The sequence below is a fragment of the Oncorhynchus gorbuscha genome, linkage group LG22 (genome assembly GCF_021184085.1).
Source record: "Oncorhynchus gorbuscha isolate QuinsamMale2020 ecotype Even-year linkage group LG22, OgorEven_v1.0, whole genome shotgun sequence".
NCBI lineage: Eukaryota > Metazoa > Chordata > Actinopteri > Salmoniformes > Salmonidae > Oncorhynchus > Oncorhynchus gorbuscha.
The window spans coordinates 1,972,102-1,994,758 of NC_060194.1; the positions used below are offsets into that span (position 1 = coordinate 1,972,102).

The 22,657-nt window shown below is 43.3% G+C and overlaps 1 protein-coding gene across 13 annotated transcripts in view; it reads left to right on the forward strand.

Moving 5' to 3' along the window:
* The window catches only part of amph (amphiphysin), a 145,354-nt gene that overhangs the window by 28,635 nt on the left and 94,062 nt on the right, over positions 1-22,657 (forward strand). For all 13 annotated transcript variants that reach the window (XM_046321514.1, XM_046321517.1, XM_046321518.1 and 10 more), the window contains exons 2-3: positions 13,950-14,030; positions 22,577-22,631. In XM_046321514.1, the coding sequence (XP_046177470.1) occupies positions 13,950-14,030; positions 22,577-22,631 (136 nt within the window). The remainder of the gene's footprint in view (positions 1-13,949; positions 14,031-22,576; positions 22,632-22,657) is intronic.

A 22,657-nucleotide genomic window follows, 5' to 3' on the forward strand; every position in this document is an offset into this window, starting at 1 on the left:
GGTGAAACAGAACTCTCCAAGTAGCCTACTGTCTATGGTGGTGAAACAGACAGAACTCTCCAAGTAGCCTACTATCTATGGTGGTGAAACAGACAGAACTCTCCAAGTAGTCTACTGTCTATGGTGGTGAAACAGACAGAACTCTCCAAGTAGCCTACTATCTATGGTGGTGAAACAGACAGAACTCTCCAAGTAGCCTACTATCTATGGTGGTGAAACAGACAGAACTCTCCAAGTAGCCTACTGTCTATGGTGGTGAAACAGACAGCACTATCCAAGTAGCCTACTGTCTATGGTGGTGAAACAGAACTCTCCAAGTAGCCTACTATCTATGGTGGTGAAACAGACAGAACTCTCCAAGTAGCCTACTGTCCATGGGGGTGAAACAGACAGAACTCTCCAAGTAGCCTACTGTCTATGGTGGTGAAACAGAACTCTCCAAGTAGCCTACTGTCTATGGTGGTGAAACAGACAGCACTATCCAAGTAGCCTACTGTCTATGGTGGTGAAACAGACAGCACTCTCCAAGTAGCCTACTATCTATGGTGGTGAAACGGACAGCACTCTCCAAGTAGCCTACTATCTATGGTGGTGAAACGGACAGCACTATCCAAGTAGCCTACTAGTCTATGGTGGTGAAACAGACAGAACTCTCCAAGTAGCCTACTATCTATGGTGGTGAAACAGAACAGTAGCCTACTGTCTATGGTGGTGAAACGGACAGAACTCTCCAAGTAGCCTACTGTCTATGGTGGTGAAACAGACAGAACTCTCCAAGTAGCCTACTATCTATGGTGGTGAAACAGAACTCTCCAAGTAGCCTACTGTCTATGGTGGTGAAACGGACAGAACTCTCCAAGTAGCCTACTGTCTATGGTGGTGAAACAGACAGAACTCTCCAAGTAGCCTACTATCTATGGTGGTGAAACAGAACTCTCCAAGTAGCCTACTGTCTATGGTGGTGAAACAGACAGCACTATCCAAGTAGCCTACTATCTATGGTGGTGAAACGGACAGCACTATCCAAGTAGCCTACTGTCTATGGTGGTGAAACAGACAGAACTCTCCAAGTAGCCTACTATCTATGGTGGTGAAACATACAGAACTCTCCAAGTAGCCTACTGTCTATGGTGGTGAAACAGACAGAACTCTCCAAGTAGCCTACTGTCTATGGTGGTGAAACATACAGAACTCTCCAAGTAGCCTACTATCTAAGGTGGTGAAACAGACATCACTATCCAAGTAGCCTACTGTCTATGGTGGTGAAACAGAACTCTCCAAGTAGCCTACTATCTATGGTGGTGAAACAGACAGAACTCTCCAAATAGCCTACTATCTATGGTGGTGAAACAGAACTCTCCAAGTAGCCTACTGTCTATGGGGGTGAAACAGACAGAACTCTCCAAGTAGCCTACTATCTATGGTGGTGAAACAGACAGAACTCTCCAAGTAGCCTACTATCTATGGTGGTGAAACAGACAGAACTCTCCAAGTAGCCTACTGTCTATGGTGGTGAAACAGACAGAACTCTCCAAGTAGCCTACTATCTATGGTGGTGAAACAGACAGAACTCTCCAAGTAGTCTACTGTCTATGGTGGTGAAACAGACAGAACTCTCCAAGTAGCCTACTATCTATGGTGGTGAAACAGACAGAACTCTCCAAGTAGCCTACTATCTATGGTGGTGAAACAGACAGAACTCCAAGTAGCCTACTGTCTATGGTGGTGAAACAGACAGCACTATCCAAGTAGCCTACTGTCTATGGTGGTGAAACAGAACTCTCCAAGTAGCCTACTAATGGTGGTGAAACAGACAGAACTCTCCAAGTAGCCTACTGTCTATGGGGGTGAAACAGACAGAACTCTCCAAGTAGCCTACTGTCTATGGTGGTGAAACAGAACTCTCCAAGTAGCCTACTGTCTATGGTGGTGAAACAGACAGCACTATCCAAGTAGCCTACTGTCTATGGTGGTGAAACAGACAGCACTCTCCAAGTAGCCTACTATCTATGGTGGTGAAACGGACAGCACTCTCCAAGTAGCCTACTATCTATGGTGGTGAAACGGACAGCACTATCCAAGTAGCCTACAGTCTATGGTGGTGAAACAGACAGAACTCTCCAAGTAGCCTACTATCTATGGTGGTGAAACAGAACTCTCCAAGTAGCCTACTGTCTATGGTGGTGAAACGGACAGAACTCTCCAAGTAGCCTACTGTCTATGGTGGTGAAACAGACAGAACTCTCCAAGTAGCCTACTATCTATGGTGGTGAAACAGAACTCTCCAAGTAGCCTACTGTCTATGGTGGTGAAACGGACAGAACTCTCCAAGTAGCCTACTGTCTATGGTGGTGAAACAGACAGAACTCTCCAAGTAGCCTACTATCTATGGTGGTGAAACAGAACTCTCCAAGTAGCCTACTGTCTATGGTGGTGAAACAGACAGCACTATCCAAGTAGCCTACTATCTATGGTGGTGAAACGGACAGCACTATCCAAGTAGCCTACTGTCTATGGTGGTGAAACAGACAGAACTCTCCAAGTAGCCTACTATCTATGGTGGTGAAACATACAGAACTCTCCAAGTAGCCTACTGTCTATGGTGGTGAAACAGACAGAACTCTCCAAGTAGCCTACTGTCTATGGTGGTGAAACATACAGAACTCTCCAAGTAGCCTACTATCTAAGGTGGTGAAACAGACATCACTATCCAAGTAGCCTACTGTCTATGGTGGTGAAACAGAACTCTCCAAGTAGCCTACTATCTATGGTGGTGAAACAGACAGAACTCTCCAAGTAGCCTACTATCTATGGTGGTGAAACAGAACTCTCCAAGTAGCCTACTGTCTATGGGGGTGAAACAGACAGAACTCTCCAAGTAGCCTACTATCTATGGTGGTGAAACAGACAGAACTCTCCAAGTAGCCTACTGTCTATGGGGGTGAAACAGACAGAACTCTCCAAGTAGCCTACTGTCTATGGTGGTGAAACAGACAGAACTCTCCAAGTAGCCTACTATCTATGGTGGTGAAACAGACAGAACTCTCCAAGTAGCCTACTGTCTATGGTGGTGAAACAGACAGAACTCTCCAAGTAGCCTACTATCTATGGTGGTGAAACAGACAGAACTCTCCAAGTAGCCTACTGTCTATGGTGGTGAAACAGACAGAACTCTCCAAGTAGCCTACTATCTATGGTGGTGAAACAGACAGAACTCTCCAAGTAGCCTACTATCTATGGTGGTGAAACAGACAGAACTATCCAAGTAGCCTACTGTCTATGGTGGTGAAACAGAACTCTCCAAGTAGCCTACTATCTATGGTGGTGAAACAGACAGAACTCTCCAAGTAGCCTACTATCTATGGTGGTGAAACAGACAGAACTCTCCAAGTAGCCTACTATCTATGGTGGTGAAACAGAACTCTCCAAGTAGCCTACTGTCTATGGTGGTGAAACAGACAGAACTCTCCAAGTAGCCTACTGTCTATGGTGGTGAAACAGACAGCACTATCCAAGTAGCCTACTGTCTATGGTGGTGAAACAGAACTCTCCAAGTAGCCTACTGTCTATGGTGGTGAAACAGACAGAACTCTCCAAGTAGCCTACTATCTATGGTGGTGAAACAGACAGAACTCTCCAAGTAGCCTACTGTCTATGGTGGTTAAACAGAACTCTCCAAGTAGCCTACTGTCTATGGTGGTGAAACAGACAGCACTATCCAAGTAGCCTACTGTCTATGGTGGTGAAACAGACAGCACTATCCAAGTAGCCGACTATCTATAGTGGTGAAACAGACAGAACTCTCCAAGTAGCCTACTATCTATGGTGGTGAAACAGACAGAACTCTCCAAGTAGCCTACTATCTATGGTGGTGAAACAGACAGAACTCTCCAAGTAGCCTACTGTCTATGGGGGTGAAACAGACAGAACTCTCCAAGTAGCCTACTATCTATGGTGGTGAAACAGACAGAACTCTCCAAGTAGCCTACTATCTATGGTGGTGAAACAGACAGAACTCTCCAAGTAGCCTACTGTCTATGGTGGTGAAACAGAACTCTCCAAGTAGCCTACTGTCTATGGTGGTGAAACAGAACTCTCCAAGTAGCCTACTGTCTATGGTGGTGAAACGGACAGAACTCTCCAAGTAGCCTACTGTCTATGGTGGTGAAACAGACAGAACTCTCCAAGTAGCCTACTATCTATGGTGGTGAAACAGAACTCTCCAAGTAGCCTACTGTCTATGGGGGTGAAACAGAACTCTCCAAGTAGCCTACTGTCTATGGTGGTGAAACAGACAGAACTCTCCAAGTAGCCTACTATCTATGGTGGTGAAACAGACAGAACTCTCCAAATAGCCTACTGTCTATGGTGGTGAAACAGACAGCACTATCCAAGTAGCCGACTATCTATGGTGGTGAAACAGACAGAACTCTCCAAGTAGCCTACTATCTATGGTGGTGAAACAGAACTCTCCAAGTAGCCTACTGTCTATGGTGGTGAAACAGACAGAACTCTCCAAGTAGCCTACTGTCTATGGGGGTGAAACAGAACTCTCCAAGTAGCCTACAGTCTATGGTGGTGAAACAGACACAACTCTCCAAGTAGCCTACTATCTATGGTGGTGAAACAGACAGAACTCTCCAAGTAGCCTACTATCTATGGTGGTGAAACAGACAGAACTCTCCAAGTAGCCTACTGTCTATGGTGGTGAAACTGACAGAACTCTCCAAGTAGCCTACTGTCTATGGTGGTGAAACAGACAGAACTCTCCAAGTAGCCTACTGTCTATGGTGGTGAAACAGACAGCACTATCCAAGTAGCCTACTGTCTATGGTGGTGAAACAGACAGAACTCTCCAAGTAGCCTACTATCTATGGTGGTGAAACAGACAGAACTCTCCAAGTAGCCTACTGTCTATGGGGGTGAAACAGAACTCTCCAAGTAGCCTACTGTCTATGGTGGTGAAACAGACAGAACTCTCCAAGTAGCCTACTGTCTATGGTGGTGAAACTGACAGAACTCTCCAAGTAGCCTACTGTCTATGGTGGTGAAACAGACAGAACTCTCCAAGTAGCCTACTGTCTATGGTGGTGAAACAGACAGAACTCTCCAAGTAGCCTACTATCTATGGTGGTGAAACAGACAGAACTATCCAAGTAGGCTACTGTCTATGGTGGTGAAACAGAACTCTCCAAGTAGCCTACTGTCTATGGTGGTGAAACAGACAGAACTCTCCAAGTAGCCTACTGTCTATGGTGGTGAAACAGACAGAACTCTCCAAGTAGCCTACTGTCTATGGTGGTGAAACAGACAGAACTCTCCAAGTAGCCTACTATCTATGGTGGTGAAACAGACAGTACTCTCCAAGTAGCCTACTATCTATGGTGGTGAAACAGACAGAACTATCCAAGTAGCCTACTGTCTATGGTGGTGAAACAGAACTCTCCAAGTAGCCTACTGTCTATGGTGGTGAAACAGACAGAACTCTCCAAGTAGCCTACTGTCTATGGTGGTGAAACAGACAGCACTCTCCAAGTAGCCTACTATCTATGGTGGTGAAACAGACAGAACTCTCCAAGGTGCTAATTAGTTCAAAGCATGTTAGATGTAGTATGCAGTATGCCCACGTACTTGAGTATAGCTGCGGGCTGACACAAGTCCGGATTTCTTATAGCCTTATTATCTAGACATCAATGAACAGCAACATTTGTTAGACGACACTGCAGAACAACCGCCATATGCACACATACTCAGCTGTGGGGCTCACGAGACCCCAATTTCATACACTTTTCAAGACATCAATGTACAGGAGAACAAATATCGCAATATCAGAATATAACTTCAAATAAAATAAATCAATGTATTTCATGTGATAATATGAAGCACATATTCAGATTACAAACTTGTTCTGTGCTGTGAAACCTCCAACAATGACTCTCCCCCCCATGTCAAGTCCGTTTTAACCCCTGAGAGTCAACTTGTTGCTGAAAGCCATGAGCTGTGATGTTCAACATTCTACGGCTGTTCTGAAGACTCTGACATGGTGTCTATGTTTTTAGTTCATCTAGAGTGTTACCCTGGGTGTCTTCTTTAGCCTTGGCTACAAGGTTTGCTGCCACCAAATGCACCTTGGTTCAGTTTAAAAACCTTTTCTTTGAGGGCTCGTTGTTTTTCTTGTATTTTTCACTTCTGATGCATAGGATGTTAATTTATTGTACGTTCCACCCACTCCTTTGCTAGTTTAATCCCTCCAGTTGTTTCCAGACTGAAGCTCACTACCTTTTGGCATGTTGTACAGCCCAACTTTAAATTCTTCATGTTAAGCCAGGGGTTATATACGTTTGCTTGTTCTTGAACTGCATATTGTACCTCCTCCGAGTACTTAGTCGGTGGATGCGCTGCTCCCGGTCTCCCTCTGAGTCTGACTTGCTAGTAGCCTACTAGCTAGTGGAGGTGCTGGTGGTGATCGCTGAACTGTCAGGATTAGCATTGCCATCAATAACAGTTTTCACCTAACTCCTCTCCTCCGCCGCGGACAGCTCGTCCTGGGTTTGATTCACCATCTTTCTCTGGATTTTCTTATACATTTTTTTATTTGGCTTTCCCACGATTCAAATTCAAGTAGGGAGACCGATTTATGTAGGGACCTCTTCACTAGCTGACCACCACTACCAAGACCTGTGTCAATATCAGTTACTTACCCCACCGGCCCTCCCCATAACGTCTATGTGCAAATAAGAGAGCAGGTCTGGAACCAGTGTGGCAGGATAGGATGATGACACAGAAGGATCACCACGCAGGTCTGGAACCAGTGTGGCAGGATAGGATGATGACACAGAAGGATCACCACGCAGGTCTGGAACCAGTGTGGCAGGATAGGATGATGACACAGAAGGATCACCACGCAGGTCTGGAACCAGTGTGGCAGGATAGGATGATGACACAGAAGGATCACCACGCAGGTCTGGAACCAGTGTGGCAGGATAGGATGATGACACAGAAGGATCACCACGCAGGTCTGGAACCAGTGTGGCAGGATAGGATGATGACACAGAAGTATCACCACGCAGGTCTGGAACCAGTGTGGCAGGATAGGATGATGACACAGAAGGATCACCACGCAGGTCTGGAACCAGTGTGGCAGGATAGGATGATGACACAGAAGGATCACCACGCAGGTCTGGAACCAGTGTGGCAGGACAGGATGATGACACAGAAGGATCACCACGCAGGTCTGGAACCAGTGTGGCAGGATAGGATGATGACACAGAAGGATCACCACGCAGGTCTGGAACCAGTGTGGCGGGATAGGATGATGACACAGAAGGATCACCACGCAGGTCTGGAACCAGTGTGGCGGGATAGGATGATGACACAGAAGGATCACCACGCAGGTCTGGAACCAGTGTGGCAGGATAGGATGATGACACAGAAGGATCACCACGCAGGTCTGGAACCAGTGTGGCAGGATAGGATGATGACACAGAAGGATCACCACGCAGGTCTGGAACCAGTGTGGCAGGATAGGATGATGACACAGAAGGATCACTACGCAGGTCTGGAACCAGTGTGGCAGGATAGGATGATGACACAGAAGGATCACCACGCTTTAACAGGCAACTTGATTTAATGCTGATGGCTTTTCATTAGAATGTCTACAGTGTAAACAGTGAATTGATGAATAAATCATGCCACGGGGGGTACCGGATCTGGGCAAATAGGTGCCGGAACAAACAAAGTCAAAGTCTTGTTCCGGCAGGATCTGGCTCAATTAAGCACTGCTGGAATAGTGGGGATGAGAGAGAGAAGAACAAAGTGAACTGTATGACTCACACATACAACAGAGAGGAACTACAGTACCAGTCAAAAGTTAAGACACAGCTACTCATTCAATGTGTTTTTCTTTATTTTTTACTATTTTCTACATTGTAGAATAATAAGGAAGACATCAACACTATGAAATAAACACATATGGAATCATCTAGTAACCAAAAAAAGTGTTAAACAAATCAAAATATATTTAATATTTTAGATTCCTCAAAGTAGCCACCCTTTGCCTTTGACAGCTCATGAAGCTGGTTGAGAGAATGCCAAGCCAAGAGTGTGCAAGGCAAAGGGTGGCTACTTTGAAGAATCTCTTCACTATTATTCTACAATGTAGAACACAATACAAATCCATTAAAAACCCTGGAATGAGTAGGTGTGTCCAAACCTTTGACTGGTACGGTATGGTTGGCAGTCTGTATTCCTCTACCTTGTTACAGGACGGTAGCCTCGATGTCACGCCTTGGTCATTGTATTTTGTGTTTTTGGTATATGTTTGGGTAGGCCAGGGTGTGACATGGGTTTATATGTTGTATTTCGTGTTGGGGTTTGTATTATTTGGGATTGCGGCTGATTAGGGGTGTGTCTAGTTAGGCTTGGCTGCCTGGGGCGATTCTCAATCAGAGTCAGCTGTCGTTGTCTCTGATTGAGAACCGTATTTAGACCGCCTGACTTTCGCGTTGTATTTTGTGGGTGTTTGTTCCTGTCTTAGTGTTAGTCACCAGATAGGTTGTAATTAGTTCACGTTCCGTTTGTTGTTTTCTTATAATAGTTATTTCATGTACCGCGATATATTTCATTAAAGTCATGAGTAACCTACACGCTGCATTTCGGTCTGACTCTCTTCATTCAACAGACGAACGTCGTTACACTCGAGGTGAAGACCATTGGGCCAGTAACCAAATACAGCAGTGCTGTCTGCTTATGTGACATGACTATCTGTGTCATCTCCCTGGTTGTTTGGGAGAGGGGAACCTGATACACAGGGAGAGGAGGAGGGTGTTTGTCTCTGACAGTCACTCCCCAGGAGGGCGTTCCCTACCATTCGTGTTTCCCCTACCCCCCCTGTTGTGGACTCCTCCGTGTGTCATATGGTCCCTCTCATCAGCCCTGAATGCTGATTGGCTGACAGCCGTGGTATATCAGACCGTATACCACAGGTATAACAAAACATTTATTTTTACTGCTCTAATTACGTTGATAACCAGTTTATAATCACAATAAGGCACCTCGGGGGTTTGTGGTATATGGCCAATATACCACGGCTAAGGGCGGCTTTTGTGGAGTGATGGGTAACGATGCTTCGTGGGTGACTGTTGTTGATGTGTGCAGAAGGTCCCTGGTTCGTGCCCGGGCATGGGCGAGGGGACGGTTGTAAAGTTATACTGTTACACAGGCACTGTGTTATCATTGGTTGTTTTTTCGGTGTTCATCAAAATAAAGATGTACGCTGCACCACGCTCCAACAACGGATGTGACAGACAGTTTGCACATTCGGATTGAAATGATTATTAATTAACATCATCAGCTATCTTTTATTTCTTTGCCCGTGACAGAAGTACATTTCGCCAGTCATTTTCCACACAATTTCATCAATCAATACTTCTGTCACCACTTACTATTGACATACAAGTTTCAAGTATACTGAATTACTTGCATACAACGTTCGCACTCCCGACGCCCCTCAGCCTAAAACCTAAAGAGGCCTGAGGTTGGAGGTGGGAAGAGCGTCTACTCTATGGTCATTATAACCTAGATAGCTGATTTTGGTTCATAGGATTGGTCAATAGAGATGGCAAATAAATAGCAAGATATAACAAAACAAGAAATGATCAACTGTCTAGAAAAGATACCAGCATTAACAGTTCTAAATACATTTGAAAAAGGATGAAAAAACACAGAGGCCAACAAATGCAATCAATATTACTAAACCTTTAGCAGACAGTAATACCCAGAATTGAGAATGCAAGAGGAAAAATAATATAGTGTCACGGATCCCTCCGGAACTTTCATTACGCACACCTGTCCCCTCTTCCCACGGATTAGTACTTGTATCAGTGTGCCCTTTGGTTTCCATTGGGGTGTCCTTTAGTGGTGCGTGTGAGTACCTGTGCTGTGTGTTTTTGGCTTTCGTGCCGTTTGCGCAGATGATTACTGGTCTCGTCCCGACTCATTTATGCCAACGTGACAATATCGAGGATGGAATATATCATGTATCCTCTCCAGATGAACTCCTTCCCTTCATCTTAATTAATTCACTCGAGACAATATCAATATCCCAATATTAACTACAATACCCCGAATGATGAATAACGCATTATAAATATAGAAAAGGATAGAAAAGACTTAAAGGTATCCCCTCTAAAAAGGTTTTCCCTTCAGATTAAATATTCCATTAAATATATACAATCAATTTCAGCAGGACAATACCTGTGATATCCATCCAATAGGGAAACAAAACAACAACTGCAAAATGTAGAATATAACGCTATATTCTCTCAAAATGAAGTGCTTCCCTTCAGATGAATTAAACCAACGATGGTCAAATGGCCATGACCCTGACACAAATGATAAATCATCAGTCCGATTGCATTCAGAATATGCACAAACAGAATGAGCAATTTGTAAATAGTCCATCGCAGATAGCCAAAGGAGATCGTCCATAGGCCTATACCGCTTTAATTCCGTTCGGATTGTTGAATAGTCAATCATTTCAGATTATGTTGAATAGTCAATCATTTCAGATTATGTTGAATAGCCAGTCATTTCAGATTATGTTGAATAGCCAGTCATTTCAGATTATGTTGAATAGCCAGTCATTTCAGATTATGTTGAATAGTCAGTCATTTCAGATTATGTTGAATAGTCAGTCAGTTCAGATTATGTCGAGTTGTCAACCATTTCAGATTATGTCGAGTTGTCAACCATTTCAGATTATGTCGAGTTGTCAACCATTTCAGATTATGTCGTGTTGTCAACCATTTCAGATTATGTCGAGTTGTCAACCATTTCAGATTATGTAGAGTTGTCAACCATTTCAGATTATGTCGAGTTGTCAACCATTTCAGATTATGTCGAGTTGTCAACCATTTCAGATTATGTTGAATAGCCAGTCATTTCAGATTATGTCGAGTTGTCAACCATTTCAGATTATGTCGAGTTGTCAACCATTTCAGATTATGTCGAGTTGTCAACCATTTCAGATTATGTCGTTGTCAACCATTTCAGTTGTCAACCATTTCAGATTATGTCGAGTTGTCAACCATTTCAGATTATGTCGAGTTGTCAACCATTTCAGATTATGTCGAGTTGTCAACCATTTCAGATTATGTCGAGTTGTCAACCATTTCAGATTATGTCGAGTTGTCAACCATTTCAGATTTATGTCGAGTTGTCAACCATTTCAGATTATGTCGAGTTGTCAACCATTTCAGATTATGTCGAGTTGTCAACCATTTCAGATTATGTCGAGTTGTCAACCATTTCAGATTATGTCGAGTTGTCAACCATTTCAGATTATGTCGAGTTGTCAACCATTTCAGATTATGTCGAGTTGTCAACCATTTCAGATTATGTCGAGTTGTCAACCACTTCAGATTATGTCGAGTTGTCAACCATTTCTATTCTCCTGTCATGAAAGCATGCACATTCTGTATTTGCACACAGGCCTACATTATACATTTGCGCAACCTATCAAACCCTATTTTCAGATTGTGTGAATTAAAAATGCTTTCACACTACACGATATTCGTCACAAATGTTATGATCATGCTCTGAAAGTTTGTACGAGCGCAGTGTACAGGCTCTCGATGGTCATACAGGGTTGAGGAACTAAATGAAAACAAACTTCATATTGATTATCTCCGATGCACATTCTAGAAATGTCTGACATCCTTGGTTCCAGTAAATGGTCAGTAAACATGAAAGCAAATTTGATCATAGAAATCAAGTGTAGTGTAGCATGAAAGGTTATACGATTATAGGAATTATACAATTGTGTAGTGTGAACGGAGCTTTGGGAATGCCTGGGAACAGTTGAGGTCATTCAAGAGTGGAGAATCCTATTGAAAACACTATTTATTTTTCCTTTATTCACACATGATTACATTTTTCTGAAGTATAACAAGGCAGCGGAAACACAATATATACAAAAATATGTGGACACCCCTTCAAATTAGTGGATTCGGATATTTTAACCACATCCGTTGCTGACCAGTGTATAAAATCGAGCACACTGCCATGCAATCTCCATAGACAACATTGACAGTAGAATGGCCTTAATGAAGAGCTCAGTCACTTTCAACGTGGCACCGTCAAAGGATGCCACCTTTCCAACAAGTCAGTTCATCACATTTCTGCCCTGCTAGAGCTGTCCCATGGAAACCACTGGGAGCAACGGGGGCTCAGTTGTGAAGCGGTAGGCCACACAAGCTCACAGAACAGTACTGCGAAACACAGCACATAAAAATTGTCTGTCCTCGGGTGCAACACTCACTACCGAGTACCAAACTGCCTCCTAGAAGCAACGTCAGCGCAATAACTGTTCGGCGGAGCTTCATGGAATGGGTTTCTATGGCCGAGCAGCCCCACACAAGCCTACGATCACCATGCGCCATTGGACTCTGTAGCAGTGGAAACGCGTTCTCTGGAGTGATGAACCACTCTTCACAATCTGGCGGTCAGACCGATTAATCTGGGTTTGGGGGTAAACGCTACGTGTCCGAATGCATAGTGCCAACTGTAAAGTTTGGTGGAGGAGGAATAATGTTCTGGGGCTGTTTTTCATGGTTCGTGCTAGGCCCCTTTAGTTCCAGCGAAGGGAAATCCTAACCTAAACTATACAATGACATTTTAGACGAGTCGGTGCTTCAAACTTTGTGGCAACAGTTTGGGGAAGGCCCTTTCCTGTTTCAGAATGGTAATGGTTCCATGCACACAATGTGGTCCATAAAGAAAAGGTTTGTCGAGATGGGTGTGGAAGAACTTGACTGGCCTGCACAGAGCCCTGACCTCAACCCCATCAAACACCTTTGGGATGAATTGGAATGCCAAGTGCCCGATCTCACTAATGCTCCTGTGGCTGAATGGAAGCAACTCCATGCAGCAATGTTCCAACATCTAGTAGAAAGCCTTCCCAGAAGAGTGGAGGTTGTTATAGCAGCAATGTTCCTACATCTAGTGAAAAGCCTTCCCAGAAGAGTGGAGGTTGTTATAGCAGCAAAGGGGGGAACCAACTCCATATTAATGTTCATGATTTTGGAATGAGATGTTCGACGAGCTGGTGTCCACATACTTTTGGTCATATAGTGTATCTTTTGAAAATGCTCTACTCATTAGCAACCAGTACTCAGTACCCAGTTCAACTAGAATACAGTTCAGTCGACATTCAATCTAGTCTGTAATTTGCTGCCTTCTGTTGTTTTTGTATTGCCTTTATTTTGTTGTGCTGTTGTTGTTGTTGTTGTTGTTGCGATTTTAAATGCAACTTAAATGAAATGTGATTATAAATAGATGAGTGTGTACTAAACTCCGGGGTGGAGTTTCCCCTAATGCAGATCAAGGATCAGCTTCTCCTCCCCCAATCCAAACATTTAAAATCCCAGTGCAGTCAGAAACAGGATTTTCCTATGTTTTACGTATATTTCCACACTGAGGTAGGAATATTATTATGAAATTGTGAAAATAATGATAATGTCCTTTCAGTGTAAGAGCTGTTTGAAACGACTGCCGGACATTTTAGCCTGTTTTGGTGGGATGTAGTTTTGGTCTACCTTGGTGACATCACCAGGCGGTATAAGTTAGTCGACCAATAACAGAGTTTCAAACCTCTCTGCCAATAACAACTAGTTTTCGGGTTACATGTGGCTTGTCCAAATAAGTCCCTCGCTAAGTCCACTCCCAGACAGTCTTAGCAAAATTCTTGCTTGAGAAATTGCTAAGAAGCTATTTTTGTTCATTTCTGACCATTTGTATTTGAAAGTAATCAAAGTAAGGTACTTAATTGCTACTCATAAATGATTTGATATTGAGGTATAAACGACTGCATTGGACCTTTAACGAATTATGGCTAATTGATGCTTATTTCACAGACTGTCTCTAAACATCTCGTGTTATTTTGGTTCCAGGTACTGCAGAAACTGGGAAAGGCGGATGAGACGAAAGATGACCATTTTGATCAAGCCGTCCAGAACTTCAAGCGACAGGAGGTGAGGAAGGCCAATGTCTTTCTTCGATCATATTATATTACATATATTTGTCAGTTACCATCTCAGTGGCCTTTTGTTTAGAGTGTCCACCCTGAGATTGGGAGTTTGATCCCCGGTCCAGTTCTCCTAGACTCTCAAAATGGGACCTGATGTTTCTCTGATTGCATACAAATTAAAAACAATATTATGATGCCTGGTGAACGGACTCCTTCTCCAGACATGTATTTGGACAGCAGATGGAGCCCTGCAATTTTGCCCTACTACATAAAAAGTGCCCTTTTGATTGATGTTTTAACTAATTACTTTTATATTAAATGTGTTTCTCTTTTCTCTTTTGTAACTTTTTAAATATAACAAACTGCCCATCCCATCAAACTAGATCATTTCTCATAAACATAATTTGGCTACAGGATCACTGGTTTGAGATCAAATGTTTTATATGAGGCAACAGTACAGAATTTCACCTTTTATTTGAAGGTACAGTACCAGTCAAAAGTTTGGACACACCTACTCATTCAAGGGTTTTTCTTTATTTTTTAAAACTATTTTCTACATTGTAGAATAATAGTGAAGACATCAACACTATGAAATAACACACATGGAATCATCTAGTAACCAAAAAAGTGTTCAACAAATCAAAATATATTTTATATTTGAGATTCTTCAAAGTAGCCTCCCTTTGCCTTGATGACAGCTTTGCACACTCTTGGCATTCTCTCAACCAGCTTCAGGAGGAATGCTTTTCCAACAGTCTTGAAGGAATTCCCACATATGCTGAGCACTTGTTGGCTGCTCCTGTAAAAATGATAAAGGAACCTACCAGTTACAACCCTAAATCCGTAACATGGGCACCCTCATAGATATCATCCTGACCAACTTGCCCTCTAAATACACCTTTTCTGTCTTCAACCAGGATCTCAGCGATCACTGCCTCATTGCCTGCATCCGTAATGGGTCCGCGGTAAAACGACCACCCCTCATCACTATCAAACGCTCCCTAAAACACTTCAGCAAGCAGGCCTTTCTAATCGACCTGGCCCGGGTGTCCTGGAAGGATATTGACCTCATCCCGTCAGTAGAGAATGCCTGGTTGCTCTTTAAAATGGCTTTCCTCTCCATCTTAAATCACTATGCCCCATTCAAAAAATGTAGAACTAAGAACAGACATAGCCCTTGGTTCACCCCAGACTTGACTGCCTTTGACCAGCACAAAAACATCCTGTGGCGTTCTGCATTGGCATCGAATAGCCCCCGCGATATGCAACTTTTCAGGGAAGTCAGGAACCAATATACACAGTCAGTTAGGAAAGTTAAGGCTAGCTTTTTCAAACAGACATTTGAATCCTGTAGCACTAATTCCAAAAAGTTTTGGGACACTACACTGTAAAGTCCGTGGAGAATAAGAACACCTCCTCCCAGCTGCTCACTGCACTGAGGCTAGGAAACACTGTCACCACCAATAAATCTATGATGATCGATAAGGCATTTTTCTACGGCTGGCCATGCTTTCCACCTGGCTACCGCTACCCCGACCAACAGATCTGCACCCCCCGCAGATACTTGCCCAAGTCCCCCCCGCTTCTCCTTCACCCACATGTTCTGAAAGAGCGCTAAAATCTGGATCCCTACAAAGCAGCAGGGCTAGACAATCTGGAACCTCTTTGTAAAATTATCCGCCAAATTTGTTGCAACCCCTATTACTAGCCTGTTCAACCTCTCTTTCGTATCATCTGAGATCCCCCAAAGATTGGAAAGCTACCGTGGTCATCCCCCTCTTCAAAATGCGGAGACACTCTAGACCGAAACTGTTAAAGACCTATATCCATCCTGCCTTGGCTTTCTAAAATATTGGAAAGCCAAGTTAACAAACAGATCACCGACCATTTCGAAGCCAACTCTTTTCTCTGTTTACATCAATGATGTCGCTCTTGCTGCTGGTGATTCTCTGATCCACCTCTACGCAGATGACACCATTCTGTATACATTTGGCCCTTTGGACACTGCGTTAACAAACCTCCAAACAAGCTTCAATGCCATACAAAACTCCCTCCGTGGCCTCCAACTGCTCTTAAATGCTAGTAAAACTAAATGCATGCTCTTGAACCGATTGCTGCCCGCACCCAGTCGCCCGACTAGAATCACTACTCTGGACGGTTCCTATTTTACAACAAAGCATCCTTCACTCGTGCTGCCAAACATACCCTCGTAAAACTGACTATCCTACTGATGCTTGACTTCGGCGATGTCATTTACAAAATAGCCTCCAATACCCTACTCAACAAATTGGATGTAGTCTATCACAGTGCCATCCGTTTTGTCACCAAAGCCCCATATACTACCCACCACTGCGACCTGTATGTTCTCGTTGGCTGGCCCTCGCTACATACTCGTTGCCAATCCCACTGGCCCCAAGTCATCTATAACTCTTTGCTAGGTCTTATCTCAGCTCACTGATCACCACAGTAACACCCACCCGTAGCACACGCTTCAGCTGGTATATTTCACTGGTCATCCCCAAAGCCAACACCTCTTTTAGCTGCCTTTCCTTCCAGTTCTCTGCAGCCAATGACTGGAACGAATTGAAAAAAATCACTGAAGCTGGAGACTTAGAGAAGGAGATATATCTTTAAGCATCAGCTGTCAGACTATCTTACCGATCACTGTACCTCTACATAGCCCATCTGTAAATAGCCCACCCAACTACCTCACCCCCATATTGTTATTTATTATTGCTCTTTTACACCACGGTATCTCTACTTGCACATCATCGTCTGCACATCGATCACTCCAGTGTTAATGCTAAATCGTAATTGTTTCGCCACTATGGCCTATTTATTCCCTTACCTCCCTAATCTTGCTACATTTGCACACACTGTACATATATTTTTCTATTGTGTCATTGACTGTAAGTTTGTTTACCCCATGTGTAACTCTGTGTTGTTGTTTTTGTCGCACTGCTTTGCTTTATATAAATGCCTTTATTAGTATGGCACGTTCAATAGAAACAGTTTTTTTTTAAACTGACGCGTTTCAGCTGCAGGCCTTCGTCAAAAAAAAGGAATACAATGTCCTTTTTTGAACAGCTTTTCCAATTAGCCCTAATTGGAAGAGGGAGTGGTCACAAAATTGATTGAACACACCTAGTAAGCAATAGTACACTAGAACACAGCAAAGCATGAACAACAACAGTCTAAACAGAGCTGAGGGCAATTGAGCAAAATGTCCACTAGGTGACATCACACTACCCTACAGGAAGAGTGAGAAATCAGAGTCTTCATTTAAACCAGGGTACTTAGTGGCCTGTAGTTTGTAAATCCATATCTTCATTTAAACCAGGGTATTTAGTGGCCTGTAGTTTGTAAATCCATATCTTCATTTAAACCAGGGTATTTAGTGGCCTGTAGTTTGTAAATCCATATCTTCATTTAAACCAGGGTACTTAGTGGCCTGTAGTTTGTAAATCCATATCTTCATTTAAACCAGGGTATTTAGTGGCCTGTAGTTTGTAAATCCATATCTTGTTAACAAACTATAGTTTTGGCAAGTCGTTTAGGACTTGCCATTTTCCCAACAATTGTTTACAGACAGATTATTTCACTGTATCATCATTTCAGTGTGTCAGAAGTTTACAAACACTAAGTTGACTGTGCCTTTAAACAGCTTGGAAAATTACAGAAAACGATGTCATGGCTTTAGAAGCTTCTGATAGACTCAAATGATGTCAATTAGCCTATTGGAGGTGTACCTGTGGATGTATTGCAAGGCCGACCTTCAAACTCAGTGCCTCTTTGCTTTACATCATTGGAAAATCTAAAGAAATCAGCCAAGACCTCAGAAAAAAATTTGTAGACCTCCACAAGTCTGGTTCATGGGAGCAATTTCCAAATGCCTGAAGGTACCACATTCATCTGTACAAACAATAGTACGCAAGTATAAACACCATTGGACCACGCAGCCATCATACCGCTCAGGAAGGAGACACGTTCTGTCTCCTAGAGATGAACGTACTTTGCTGTGAAAAGTGCAAATCAATCCCAGAACATCAGCAAAGGACCTTGTGAAGATGCTGGAGGAAACATGTACAAAAGTATCTATATCCACAGTAAAACGAGTCCTACAGTGGGGCAAAAAAGTATTTAGTCAGCCACCAATTGTGCAAGTTCTCCCACTTAAAAGGACGAGAGAGGCCTGTAATTTATCATAGGTACACTTGTACTATGACAGACAAAATGATGCTAACCATGTTTCGATGAAAAGGGGGAGGCTTGCAAGCCGAAGAACACCATCCCAACCGTGAACCAACCATCCAACCGTGAAGCACGGGGGTGGCAGCATCATGTTGTGGATTTTTTGCTGCAGGATGTCACAATAAGGAGTGGACCAAGATGCAGTGTGGTATATTTCCATCCTTTTATTTGGAAGAGAAAACTTAAAGCACAAAAACAATAAATCTGATAACTAAACGTGACGCTACATGCAGTGCAGAAAGCAACTACACACAAACATAGTCAAGATCCCACAAATCACAATGGGGAAATGGCTACCTAAATATGATCCCCAATAAGAGACAATGATATACAGCTGCCTCTGATTGGGAACCATACTAGGCCAACATAGAAATAGAATTCACCTAGACAACCCACCCTTAATCACACCCCGACCTAACCAACATACAGCATAAATGCTCTCTATGGTCAGTGTGTGACACAGGAGGGAATGGTGCACTTCACAAAATAGATGGCATCATGAGGGAGGGAAAATTATATGGATATATTGAAGCAACATCTCAAGACATTAGTCAGGAGGTGAAAGCTTGTCGCAAATTGGTTTTCCAAATGGTCATACTTCCAAAGGTGTGGCAAAATGGCTTAAGGACAACAAAGTCAAGGCATTGGAGTGGCCATCACAAAGCCCTGACCTCAATCCTATAGAAAATTTGTGGGCAGAACTGAAAAAGTGTGTGTGTGCAAGGAGGCCTACAAACCTGACTCAGTTACAACAGCTCTGTCGGGAGGAATGGGCCAAAATTCACCCAACTTATTGTGGGAAGCTTTTGGAAGGCTACCCGAAATGTTTGACTCAAATTAAATAATTTAAAGGTAATGCTACCAAATACTAATTGAGGGTAGAAATAAAAGCTGAAATAAATCACTCTACTATTATTCTAACATGTCACATTCATAAGATAAAGTGGTGATCCTAACTGACCTAAGACAGAGAATTTTTACGAGGATTAAATGTCAGGAATTGTGAAAAACTGAGTTTAAATGTATTTGGCTAAGGTGTATGTAAACTTCCAACTTCAACTGTATGTGTTGAAGAAGGTGGGGCTTAAGCTGCATCCTTGTCTCACCCCCCCAGCCCTGTGGAAAGAAATGTGTGTGTTTTTTTGCCAATTGTGTACATGGATTTTATAATGTCTTATGTTTTTCCCCAACACCACTCTCCATCAATTTGTATAGCGGGCCCTCATACCGAGTCAAAAGCTTTTTTGAAATCACAAAGCTCACTCTCCGTCTCCCCACCTCTCTCTCCCGGTCTCCCCACCTGTCCTATATAATCCTGATTAGAGTGCTTAATAACACCAGGGTGGTTTTACGTAGTAAACTGGCCTTCCTTACTCTTTCCCCCTTTCTCCTCCTCCCTTTTGCTCTTCCCTCTTTTCCTCTCCCTCATTGCTCTCTATTTCCGCTCTCTACATTTGCCTCTTAAATCCCTCTGAACATTTAATGTTAAACATTCATTAAAGGGGTGTCCCTATCTATGCCTTAACTCTGTCCCATCCATCTGTCCACTCCCAGTCCCTCCTCTCCACTGTGACAAATTGTAGCGCTCGTTGCATTCTGACGCAATTCCGAATACTGATGACACTGGTAGACCTGAGCAGTAGCTCAAAATGGCAGCTGGAGAATTTAGCTGTATCTCTCTGCTGTGTAGGATACAGCCATAGTCAAAAGTGACATTTAGTGGTTAATTTGTGTCAGTTTAAACCCGAATGGTAAATATCCATAGGTTGCTGTGATGGGTTTTTCAGAGAGAGACTGTGTGTGTGTGTGTGTGTGTGTGTGTGTGTGTGTGTGTGTGTGTGTGTGTGTGTGTGTGTGTGTGTGTGTGTGTGTGTGTGTGTGTGTGTGTGTGTGTGTGTGTGTGTGTGTGTGTGTGCGTTGGTGCGTGTGCGTAGCAACATGCATATATCCATCTTATTTATTATGCATGTGTAATGGAGTTAAGAATGTACATGCTCCACAGCTAGCCAATGTATCTGTTTGTTGTTTTGTAAGCAAATCACTGGTTCGGCAGTATGGGTCAGTCGGACAGTGGAGGGGAAAATTAGCAGCACACTAACCCCCGTTACGCGCGTGTGACATGTGTGTGTGTGTGTGTGTGTGTGTGTGTGTGTGTGTGTGTGTGTGTGTGTGTGTGTGTGTGTTGTGTGTGTGTGTGTGTGTGTGTGTGTGTGTGTGTGTGTGTGGGGTGTGCAACTAGGTGCTAAATTCCCAAATAAAAAGCTAACTGTTAACATGTCACACATAACCCCTAAGACACGCGAGCATTAAATGTCAGTGTGAAAACTGATGTGTGTGTGTGTGTATGTGTTGTGTGTCCTTGTCTCACCCCCCCAGCCCTGTGTGAAAGAAATCCCCCGCAGTAGCCTGAGATTGATTCACTCTGCTGTGCAAAAACATCATGAATCAGCCCTGGCATTATGTGTCAGACGGGGAATACCATGCAAAGCTTGGAAAAGCTGCGAATTCAATACAGAAAGGTTCATATGGTAAATACGAGGGTGAGCTACAACAAGGGAATACAGAATGGTTCATATGGTAAATACGAGGGTGAGCTACAACAAGGGAGGCTGATACCAGAGACCGGTTCATATATTAAATACGAGGGAGGCTGATACTTCATATATTAAATACGAGGGTGAGCTACAACAAGGGAGGCTGATACCAGAGAACGGTTCATATATTAAATACGAGGGTGAGCTACAACAAGGGAGGCTGATACCAGAGAACGGTTCATATATTAAATACGAGGGTGAGCTACAACAAGGGAGGCTGATACCAGAGAACGGTTCATATATTAAATACGAGGGTGAGCTACAACAAGGGGCTGATGAGGGAGGCTGATACTACAAGCAAACAAGGGAGGCTGAGCTACAACAGAGGCTGATACCAGAGAACGGTTCATATATTAAATACGAGGGTGAGCTACAACAAGGGAGGCTGATACCAGAGAACGGTTCATATATTAAATACGAGGGTGAGCTACAACAAGGGAGGCTGATACCAGAGAACGGTTCATATGGTCAATACGAGGGTGAGCTACAACAAGGGAGGCTGATACCAGAGAACGGTTCATATATTAAATACGAGGGTGAGCTACAACAAGGGAGGCTGATACCAGAGAACGGTTCAAAGCTCGGGAAAACAAATTCAATACATGTGTCAAATGGGAACAAATGGCATGCAAAGCAAGGAAGGCTGAAGTCTTAACCCCAAAATGTATGGTTAATAGCACTCAAAGCTATGTAGAGCACACAAAATGTGTGATACAGTGACAGTATGCAAATATTTCAAGGAGTGTAATAGCCAAACCTAAATGCCATGCAAAGCTTGGAAAAGCTATAACCTAGAAGTCATAATGGTAAGTCCCAGGCAAATCTAAGATGGCTTGAAAAGCACTGTACAACTAAATGACATGCATATTAAGTTATATTACTACACTACAAGGACTAGTGATTCAATATGTCTTACTGTGTCTGGTTATACCCACAGGGTCCCGATCCCAACCTGTCAATGTCCGACACATGTTCCAGCATAAGTTCAAAGTTTGTATAACATTACATTTGCAGAATGAGAGCAAGCTCTTTCTGAAATACATGCCATTTACAAGCCTCCAGCTCCACTGATGCAATCATGATGATATGCTACGCCACGCAAAGTCTGAATGAGAAAAAAAGCTATGGGACCACTGTTGTCTTCATAAAATATCATTAACCCCCTTACTCCCATAGCACTGCATCAATTGTACAAGCAGTGCTGTCATTTCAGGACCGTGGACAAAATGTTTGTGTGTAGGCATGAGCAGCCCTCAACTGGCCATCCCCTGTCCATGGTCCCAAAATTACAGCATTACTTACCTACCATGGCCATAATGGAATGTTTGCAATCAGTTCCTCCAAAATGTTCAGCGAGGTAAAATCATTATGCACCTCCTTTAAAATACATTTACAGAACTAAACATTAATAAACAACTAGAATGATGGCTTATTGTTTTCTGAGACAAATCGATTTTTAGCCTCAGCCCCTGACCCTAAATCAAACTGAAAGATTGCTTTTCTTTGCGACTGGTTTGAGATCAGTCTTGGGATTTATGATGTCATTTGGTACAGCCTATTACTTCTGGAAGGATGTGTGACATTCTACATGATGTTACCCTTAGTTTCGTTACACAACTTGTGTGATGCATGTGGGTAGCTGTTCTTCCAGTAAAGTGTGTGTGACACTCAGCCCTCATGCATTTGTCTGCTGTTCTCTCTACAGACGGAGGGCTCCCGGCTGCAGAGGGAGATGAAGGCATATCTGGCGGCAGTGAAAGGTGAGGCACACACACACACACACACA